General features: G+C 33.7%; 1 protein-coding gene across 1 annotated transcript; it reads right to left on the bottom strand.

The window, feature by feature from the left end:
* Positions 1 to 4947: 4947 nt before the first annotated feature.
* Positions 4948 to 10019, bottom strand: LOC143593693 (putative CoA ligase CCL7). The gene is made up of 6 exons (XM_077073247.1): positions 9045 to 10019; positions 7435 to 7624; positions 6567 to 6712; positions 6369 to 6436; positions 5230 to 5332; positions 4948 to 5129 (listed from the first exon to the last, which is right to left on the bottom strand). Exons 1-6 carry the CDS (start codon positions 10011 to 10013, stop codon positions 5016 to 5018), a joined length of 1590 nt encoding a protein of 529 aa, XP_076929362.1. The 5' UTR covers positions 10014 to 10019; the 3' UTR covers positions 4948 to 5015.
* Between the last annotated feature and the right edge of the window lie 1312 nt (positions 10020 to 11331).

Below are 11331 nucleotides of genomic sequence, written 5' to 3'. Positions count from 1 at the left end.
AAATTAATAGGACCCAATATTGAAAATTATAGATTAGAGGAAATGAACTTATTTTCCAAAGGAAAAATAATTCCTTCTATAGTTGGTAAAGCATTCAACTTTTAAAAAGAAAATGTACATGCAAATAAACAAATGGTACAAATATATGTAACATTATTTACTTTGATCAAAGATAACGACCAATCAACATCATTTGAGAAAGGAGTCTTTTAAAAATACCAAATATTGAACAACAAAATACTATCTCCTACGAAAACTCTTTGAAGACACTTACAACGTGTCCAGCAGCTAACGTATCAAATTTTAATTTATCTTTCAAAATTGCTTTTTTTCTCTAATCTTACAAACATTGTTATAAATCCTTACAATTCCATGTTATCGCCATTTTGTAAATGATTTTTCATAATCAAATTATTTTTATACCAATCTAACAATTTATAAAAAAGCCAACTAAAGTATTATAATGCATAAATATTTTGTTAGTAAAATGATTTACATAAAAAAATTGTATAAAACAAACAAAAATTACATTAAACATTTATAATTAAGTTTTTCAAACTACAGCATTACTTATTTTTGTTAATTTACATTTTTGTAAATGGCAAGGTAATATTATATTATAATAAAAAGAATGTGCTAGAAAGGAGCTAGACAATAGAAGAAACAACATAAAAAGACCGATATTACACAAATTCTTCAAATTTGGATATATGTAACTCAACCTATTTTACTTAAATGCCATATTTAAAATGGTTTATGGTTACAAATAGTAACTAAAACACATATATACAACTATACAAGCCATTAACACACTAGAAATCAAAATGAAATAAAAAAACCAAGAAAACTAACTAACTAACTTGCATTCCGTCTTCCATCTATAATGACGCTTCACCTAGAAGCTGTCACATTACTCAAGGACGTTCATTAAAAAAAAGCCTACAAATCTTGACATTTAGATTAAAAAACCTTTTCATATACATGTGAATTAATACATTTGAATTTACACTTAGAAAAAAAAACTCTTTTTACATATGTAACATATATATTATTACATTTAATTTTTATCTTTGATGTTGTTTTTATCTAGGAACCCGAAATATTCTATGTGCTTCAAATGAAGAGCCTTGCTAGTTAAATCATAATTAACAAACAATCGCTCCAACCTCCAGCAGATTATTTTTAAAGATCAACAACTATAAAAGTAACTATCATGCATCGACCACTTATAGATAGTTGAAAAAATATATGCATTTATCGATCATGTTTTGAATATCATTTCCCTAAGAATTGAAGTTATCTATTTTGCAGTTAGAGTTGTTTACTTGTAGTTTTAATTGTGAAACATTAGATTGTTATCTAACTTATAATCTAAATCACATTTAAAAAACCAAACAAGGTTATATACAGAAGTAATTGAGAAAGAAAGATGGATACATTTCCTTTCCAAATGTAGATAAATACATATCCTACTTTGTACTTTAATATTTTACATATTATTTTATAAATGTAAATACAAATTAATCAAATGAGCAATCCCAAATGCCTCTAAATAATTGGTCATGGGATATTAAAAAACTATGTGAGGAGCACATCATGATAAAGTGATGGTGAAATATTGGAGGAAACATTGATAGAAACTTAACACTTTGTCTTTGTCCACTCAATTTGCTTTCAACAATTGCAAGTAGATTAGTTACTTGTCATCTCCATCCCTCTTTTAATTTAAAAATAAATATAAGTTAAAATTGGTTTAAATTTTCTTACATCTTATATAATATTTTTGTTTTAAAACTTTTTTGATGACTTTCAAATTACACCATAATTATTTGCTTTGCTGGTTATCAAAACCGATTAAATAGGTGGCTAAAATAAATAGTTAAAAGGCCTTATTAATCAAGTGTTATATAGAAATTAATAAATTAGTTACAACCAAATCATAAATAATTTTGATTATGACGTGAGTGTGTGTCAATTTACACCACTTTGGATTTGCATTTTATATTTGCAAAATAAAAAATCAAATAAAATCATGAACACTCGCATATGGGTTGTCACTACTTTATCTTTCTTGTATTCAGCTTGCTAAATATGACACTTTATTAAACTTATCATTTAGAAAATATATATTTTGATTAAAACATTGATAGTTGTTATAAATTTACTATTTCAGTTTTCACCATACTAAGGCTCATAAAAAGGATAATTGAATTGACTCAAATTAATGAAGCTAATATAGTTTTCCTTTGCCATCCTAACAACATAAGTGTGGTTTGTATATGCAGTATAATTGCATTAACTTTGTGAATTGTGACACTATTTTTTTTACAAGTACTAAAGGTGGGATCCGATGAATGTATGTAATGAATAGATTTTTAAATGTAAAAGCACGAGGTGAAAAACATATTTGTAGTAAGAGCATTTTTTTTTATTTTTTACTAAAAGAATAAAAAAAGAATTAGTTCAAATTTCAATGTTTAGAATTAAATCTACAACACATTATAGCGCATGCAATGGATTTCACGGACTAGAGGTGGGCCGATAACGGACGAGCTAGCTTGGATGCAACATTGCACAAGCCATCAGGTCCCCACAGGACCGTTTGTAGTCTCGGTGTTTGTGGGACGGATGAGGTCACAGAGGGAGCCATAATGTGGGCTTCGTTCACAAACTTTGCATTATATATGGTCTTAACCTAAGAATAGTAATAAATTAATTACTATTTTCAAGTTGAGACCGTACGTGATGCTAGAACAATTGACCATTATAAAGTAAACATTTTAATGGCTTTGATCCCCACCTCGGATGGATTAAAACGAACGTCACCACAAACACACCCCTTTGTTTTTTATGTATAGATCGGCATATGGAGTTAGCGGAACACTTATTTGCCTTGTGCAAAATGGCGGACAAGTTATGGCTTAATATAAGTCAATGGTGCAAGAACCCAATAGTTTTTTACTTTCTCACTAAAGGAGTAAAGGATATGGTACTAGAATCAAGGGTAATTATAACTAAGCAAAGTTTATAGAAAACTAATTCGTGCATATCGCTCATCATATGTTGGAACATTTGGAAAGCATGTAGGACTTTTTTAGGGTTATTTCTCAAACTAGTCTACTTTGATCAAGAATTTCCAAAAAATAACCTAGGTTTACAAAAAATCCCCAAAATAGCCTATTTTTTCCATCGGATCCAACGAAATTTCAACATCGTTCTACGGAATTTTTGGATCTTTAAAATTGCGCCACATGTCAACGTATTAATGGATCTAACGGAATCGTTAAAGAACCGTCAGATCCGATGGAATTTTTAATGTATCCGACGGAATTCATCGTCTTCTACCTGAATTCGTTATCGAACCATAGGATCCGACGGAATTTTTAATGGATCCAGCGAAATTCATCATCTTCTACCTCTCAACTCATAAACCTCCATAATCAACCTCCAACTCCATCTTTCTTATTCTCCACAAAATTAAGCAAATCCAATATTGCAAATCGCTTAGTTTTTTAGAAGAACACAACCATAGTGTTCAATTTCACTCAAGAACTCAAACTCAAAAGCCCCCGAATTGAAAAATCTAGGGTTTGTTAGACAAATTAAACAGTCGGATCCGATAGAAGGATGAACTGAACCGTCAGATCCGACTGTTTATTATTATGTCGGTTTGTTTCATTAATCAGTCGGACAAAACGGTAAACCATCGGATCCGACGAAATAGTATGCTTCGTGCTACGTCCTGATAGGGTCATTAATCTGTCGGATCAGAGATGGTTTCTAACGGGATTTTTATGCTAGTTTAGGGATTTTGGTTGGTCTTGGGCTATTATGGAAAATTTTGATCAAAGTAGGCTGGTTTGGGGATGTCCCCCCCCCCCCCCCCCCCCCCCCCTCTTTTTTTTAACAATCAAAGAGTTTCCATGCAAAGCTTGTTTAAGACATCAAGACAGAAAGTTTCATATGTGTAATCTATTTATATTTTCTCAGGTTGCACCATTAACTAGGAAATGCAGTGTAATTTTGATTTTGGTTGAGCTAGACTATTATAATCTTGGTGTAATTTTGGTTCTAGCTTCTTATACTTTATTTCGTATCACATTATTTGTTACACTAAAGCTTTAAAAATTAACCTTTCCCTTGGTACATTATTCTTCTGTTTTATTTTATATGATTAGCATGATAACTAATACAATTACAAAAAAATAAATTAATTTAACTAAACAACAATGAGCTTTCAAGATAAAGAAGCTCATTTTGGACTTCATAATGTAATTTGATCATATTAATTTCAACTTCAATTGAATTGATATATAAGTAATGATGCAGCTGTATTAAAAAAAACTTGTTTTAGTCCATCTAATGCATGTTGTGTGGTCAAGTAGTTGTCATTGTTTGAAAATCATCAGACCCAACCGGAACCGTAGTATTGTCGGTTTGGTTACGAGCTAATTGACCAAACACAAACAAACCCTCCAATTTGAAGCCAACCAGAAACAACAAAAAAAAACCGAGCATCCCACTCCTTGCCTTTTACTGACCCGTCGCTTGAACCAATGAACAACAAAACTGCCGGTTAAGTACCGAGCCAGTTTTGAAAACATTAGTACTTGCTAGGACGCAACTAATAGTTACAAATAAAAACTGCTAAATTTGAGTGTTCAAAAACCACAATGCCTTAGCTTATCAATGCACTTCCAGGTTGAACAAATATACCAACTTTCTATTGCTATCTTTATATTTGGTTTTGACGTAACTTAACGAGCATCCGTACTTCTTTAGCTACCTTAGAATATGAAACGAAACACGCAAAGCCAAAAATATACATCAAACTTTGAAATGCAACTATGCAACTTAAAGAAACAAATACAAAACTTATTACTAGCTAGTTATCTGGTGACATTTTCCCTAAATGAAACTTATCTGCGCCAAGAATGGATATATAAATATAATAAACTCCCTTACCATTATTATTACGCGCACTTGCATTACATAGAATACATATACAAGAAGCTTCAGAGTCTAGATTGAACTCTCTGTCTAAGCTCCCTCCTCAAAATCTTTCCTGCTGCGGATTTCGGAATAACGTCGATAAATGCTACCTTTCTTATTCTTTTAAATGGTGCAACCTGAGAAAATATAAATAGATTGTACATTGAATATATAAACATTTTTTTCTCTTAAATATAGAAGTAGTTTACAATATTTAATTCTTTCTAGCTTTTGTACCTGTTTTGCAATAAAATCTTGAACCTGTTCACCAGTAACTGAGCTTCCAGGTTTACGTACAACGTATGCCATTGGGATTTCACCTGCTTCCGCATCGTTATATCTACAAAAAGTTTTAAAATTATTTTCATTTAATTTGAGTAAAATAAAGTCAATTTTGGAAGCTCTTAACTTGGGAAACTGCATGAAATAGAAGTGATTATTACACTTTTTACTGGTTTTTAGCATCTAAATATTTAGGAGCAGAAATAGAAACCAAGTTACATATAGTAGCTGGATAAGCAACCTGCCTTATTTTAACTGATTTGACCAGTAAATTGCTGAGTTGGCACTGATTGATGACACATATGCAAAATTGTTCTTTTTTTAATATTTAGTTACATGTTTATAAAATTGGTCCTTTCTTCAATTTATATTTAAGAATGATTATTATATGTCACTTCATCTCAGTAAAGATCATCAAAGATTGACATGCTATCATGCGTGCTATTGCCTGAACGGCTCATTCATCGCAACAGGTAATAAAAATGTAGACTTGTAAACAAACCGAACCGAACGAACATGAACGGAGCACACTCATGATTGAACGCAAACAGTTAAATGAATGTGGTTTTCTTGTTTGTGTTCATTTGTTATGAAAATGAACATGCTCGTGTTTGTTTATGTTCGTTCGTGTTCGTCCATTAACAATATAAACGAGAGGTTCATGAACGTAAACGACCAAACACAACTGAACAGACATAACTGAGCTAAAATTAGTTAAAGTAATGTGAAGAAACTAGACTAAGTTGTAATGGGCCACAAAAGTTTAGATGAATATGACAAACTTAAACAAATGTAAACTAACGGACATACATGAATGTAAATGAACTTAAATGAGCGAACATAAACGAACGTACATTTTAACGAGACATATGTTCATGTTCGTTTGTTTAACTATATGAACAAGCATTTTTGTTCATGTTCGTTCATTTAATAAATAAACGAGCATAAACGAACTTCATGTCGAACGGTACATGAACTGTTTTACAGGCCTAATAAAATGTAACTTGGTTGCTAGGACCGGTAAACCAAATACAATTTGTTTTCTATTTTACAATTAATTTTAGTAATTGAGCAAAACATGATCCATTACTTACGGGATGACTGCAGCATCCATGATTTCAGGGTGACTCATTAGCAGCCCTTCAAGCTCTGCTGGTGCCACCTGTCAAGAAGTTGGTTGTTAACTTATTGTTTTCATAAAAAAATATTAGACAAAGAGTGTTTGCAGGTCAACCTGTATCAGTATCAAAATTGACCCGTTTTGACCCGAATCCGTGTAAGAATGCAATTACCTGATAGCCTTTATACTTGATAAGTTCTTTCAAACGATCAACAACATATATTCGTCCTTCTTCGTCAAAATAGCCAAGATCACCCGTGTGCAACCAACCTTCTTTGTCTATCGTCTGTTCTGTCGCTTCTTTGTTATGGAAATATTCTGTATAAAATATAAACATACTGATCACAATATTCATAAGAGGTGGCAGTTTTGACCGATTTACTAATGAATGAGTCAACCCAGTTTTGCCAGTTTTACTCAAGATAGGCTCTTAAAAACTCGAACTGAGTCCACTTAAACGAGCTCAAGCCCAAACTGAAGCCTAAAAATAAGCTTGTCTAGTAAACGAGCCCGAGCTTCATATCGAGCTCGAGCTAGTCCGTGAGACTAAACGAGCCTAATACTTATATAACATGTATTTAATATATTAAATATATATTTTTATAATAATAGTTATTGCATATATAGTTATGATAAAAAATATATAAAAATAATAATTGAAGTGTGTATAAAAGTATTTATATATATAAAAATTAATTAAGACATAATAAACAAGCCGAGGCCTGAACACAAACTCAAGCTCTTGTGAGTTAAAAGGCAGCCAAAGTTTAATTTTTAATGCATAAAACCTCCTAAATCATTTATTCTTATTCGACACAATTGTTTGTTTATAAAAAAACTACTTTCTGGACCAAAAGTGCTTGATCAACTGTATAAAAACTACTTGTTTTGACCATTGCAAACCTCTAGACTCAAGTACTCTAACTGTATAAAAAAACTACTTGTTTTGACCAATTACCCAACCCGTTTGACTTTTGCCTGTTTTCGCACTTGTAGCGTTGTTAGTGAAAGAAGTGATTAAAATAAAGTTAACCACTTGCCTTTCATGAAATTCGGGCCACGAGCCCATATTTCACCTAACTGGTTAGGGGGGAGAGGTTTTAAGGTTTCTATATGTATAACTTTAGCTTCTGCTCCAGGACAAAGTGTTCCTGATGAACCCGAATGGCTAGACCCGACCCTTGCATTCTCAATAGATACAATTCCACCGGTTTCCGTCATCCCATAACCCTACAAAAAATAATAAAGATTTCAAGTAATTTATATCTTTCAACAAATTGATGACAATGGCATGCAATTAAGTATTTATAATTATGTGGAGGCATGAAACTATGAACTAATATTTAAGAGCATCATACCGGGCTAAAGTGGCACAAATACCGAGCACGGGCTCGGTCCTAAACGGTCCCAAAAATAATGGGCCAGAAAAAGCCCAGTTTTTTTTTAATAGTTGGGCTTATTGGGCCTGATCAGCCCTAGTCAGCCTTTTTCAGGCCCGGGACTTTTCCAAGCCTTTTCTAATAAGATAATGCATATGTAGATAAAAGTAACATTGGTTTTAAGATACTAAAATAAACTTAATTTATAACATGACTGATAAAAATAAATAAATGAACAACTAGCATTAACAAGCAGTCAAAGATCTAAAAGGAAACACCTCAAATAAATTATGTACACAATAACCCTAAAATTATACAAAATATATATCTTAAAAGTTAAAAGTAGTCATTTGGGACTAAAGACTGTCGGCCGAGCTTTCAGCCTTCATGGATCGGGTCTAAGAATTGGGCTTCCAAACCTTTCTGGGCTTCAGTCTTAATCGGGCCTAGGAAGCTAAGACCAATCTTAGTCTAGCTCAGGAAGCTAAAACCGGTCTTAACCGGGCCTAGGAGGCTAACACAAGTCCTTGAGAATATTTAACATCTAACTGAGCTTTCAGGCTAAACCAACCATGGAACCTGGCTTTTCAAACCGGTCCCAGTGACCATTTTTCCGGGCCAGACCGTCTCAAGTCAAGGCAGAAGAAAAGTTTCGTATGAGAAAAACTTTGCCCAGTTTTAAGACCATTTTATATTTCTAAATTTATTTGTGTTGGGCCACATTATAAAACAACAGACAAAGTAAGACTACCCTTATCATGATCATGTCTAAAGTCAAAAAAATTGTGCCCGGCCAGAGGTCCCCTACCTAGTAACTTAAAGGTCTAAATAAAATAATAAAAGAATGAACACGTTGGGATCAAGAACTGGTTTTAACCCGAACCGAACCCAATCTGAGACCCAACCCAAACCATAGAGTTGCTAATCGGTTTAAGAACTCCTCTGTTGAAACCAATTAAACCAAACCGACCCATTGATAACCTGGTGAACTGATCTTTTCCCCTTACAAACCGGTTTCAACATGAACCAATTTGAGCTAAAAACATGATATTGACCAGGATTGACCGAGCCCGAACCAATTTGGATCCAGAACCAAATTTCTGCACCTCTACCTAGTAATCAAGGGTGCCACCCTATATGTTAAATGGGCCATCTAAGGTTACACTACCCGTATAAACTGTCAGTTGTGTGCGCATAGCCTTTGCCCAATCGAACCGGACCATGATCACTAATCACTAATCAATTAATCTATCAATTTGCAACTAACTCACCTGCAAAACACTCGCTTGAGGAAAAACCTTACAACACTCATCCATCACATCCTTCCCCAAAGGCGCAGCACCGGACCCAATCTCCCTCAACGACGACGTATCATACCTCCTCACCACCCCCGGATTCTTCACCAACGCCACCACAACCGGAGGCGCAGTGTACAAATGCGTAACCCGATACCTCTGAATCGCATCCAGCGCCTTCTCCAGCTCAAACCTCACCATCACAACCATCGCGTTCCCTCGTTGCAACTGCGAGTAGGTGAACGTTATCATTCCCATCACATGAAACAACGGCACCACTATCAGAAACACACTCCTCCCTTCGGAATAAAACTCCTGATCCGAGGTCACCATTAACGCAGTTGCGATTATCATTCGGTGAGTCAGCACCACTCCTTTGCTCAGTCCGGTTGTCCCGGACGAGTAGAGTATCGTTGCTGCGTCGTCTTGGGACACATGGGGAGATATTACGGCTTTGTGACGCGATTGCTCGATTAAATCCGAGTAGTTGTTTAAGTCAACTACTGGCAGATTGAACCCATTTACCTTATCATACAACTGGTCAACCGTGATGATCAACTTCGGTTTACAATCGTTGATTTGATGCGAGAGTTCCTTAACTGTGTAAACCGGGTTCGCGGTCGTGGCGATTGCGCCGAGTGAGGTTACAGCGAAGAAGGCGATAGGGAAGTTGACAGAATTGGGAGCGAAGATGAGGACGACGTCGTTTTTGGAGATGTTGAAGGTGTGGTGAAGCGCATGGGCCAAAGTGGAGATTTGTTGTTTGAGGTGGGAGAAGGTGATGATGTTGCGGGTGTAGGGGTCGATTAAGGCGGGTGAGTTGGAGTGAGCGTGGAGGTTGCGGAAGAGGAAGTCGACGATGGAGGTGGTTGGGGAGTGTGGGAGGGTGATGGGTGCCCGAGGCGAGGTGTAGCTTCCGGTTGAAGGGTTGTAGCAGTTTGCCATTGTTGTTGAAGAGATAAATGAGGAAGAAGATATAAGCACTTTAGACAAGATTAGTACAATGGTGTTTAATTTTGGTAAATATCTAACGGCTTTTTTTGGGTCATTAAACTCATGAAAAGTCTAATCCCAACCACTTTGTAAAGTTGTAAATTTTTCCGACTAATACCCAAGTCAAACTCTAACTCTGAAGTTGTGTGAGCCTGATTAATGCAACATAGTCATAATAAATTAACGGGGACTCCAAATTTGGGAATTCTGTTGGTCATAACAAAACTAAACCATTTATTTTTTTTCATATGTATTAATGTATTTATATACACATATTTTTATGTATTTGAAAGAGCAAAAAATTTAGTAAGTTTGGTTTTGGTTATCAAGTAAAATTAACTAGAACCAAACACTAAAAAACTAACTGAATAAACCGAACCGATTTTGATTATTGGCTTCGGTGGATGATTTTGCAAAAACCAAATATCGGTGTTTGTTATCGGTGGAGTGAAATAACCAAACTGAATCGATTTATGCTTACCCCTATTTGATACCACCAGGCTTAGGCATGGTTTTAATTGAGGTAAGTAATTAATTTTTATTAGATCATATATATATATTACAAAGTTAAGTTGTTAGTTTGCTATTTATTTAAACTTAAATTGAATAAAGTGAACGTATGCTTCTGTATTTAATTTTCAAGTTGTAACATCTACCATTGATTATCTTGTTACATTAATTACATAAACTGTATGCGCCTTTAAACTGTAAAGCAATAAAACTTAATCATTTATTAAGGCCCTATATTTAATCATTTATTAAGCGGACCTAACCTCTAGCACAAATGATAAAATAATTTTATGTGCAAATCTACCTATTCTAATAAAGTAAAATAAATGGGACACTTGTCATGTTTTGGTTAATTCTCACAAATTTTTTCCCTTCAAAACTAATATACCCTAATATATGTAATAAATCAATAATTATTCACTTTCCTTTTACACAATATTTATATAATATTTGTACATTTTTATAAATATAAATATAACATATTATTTTACTATATATTTCAAAATACTTGGTGAATTCCAAAAATCAACAATTTTCTCAAATGAAAATTGTTTCGGGTCTTTTTGTGGAAGTTAAATTTGATTTTATGGATCAAAAGTTGGTAAATACATTGTTTGGTATAAGTTAGATTTGGGTCAAAATTTGTTACGGGTCAAAATGAAAATTTTAAGTATTTTTAAAAGTTTGAGAATGCAAAATAGATTTATCGTTAAATTTGTTATGAGTTCAAAGTTTTGAATTTAAAATGTCAAAAATATGA

The sequence above is a fragment of the Bidens hawaiensis genome, unplaced genomic scaffold (genome assembly GCF_021521415.1).
Source record: "Bidens hawaiensis isolate Kalapana, Puna unplaced genomic scaffold, B.hawaiensis_p1.1 tig00042506_1, whole genome shotgun sequence".
In the NCBI taxonomy this organism is placed as follows: Eukaryota; Viridiplantae; Streptophyta; class Magnoliopsida; order Asterales; family Asteraceae; genus Bidens; species Bidens hawaiensis.
This window is presented reverse-complemented; position numbering and strand designations above follow the sequence as displayed.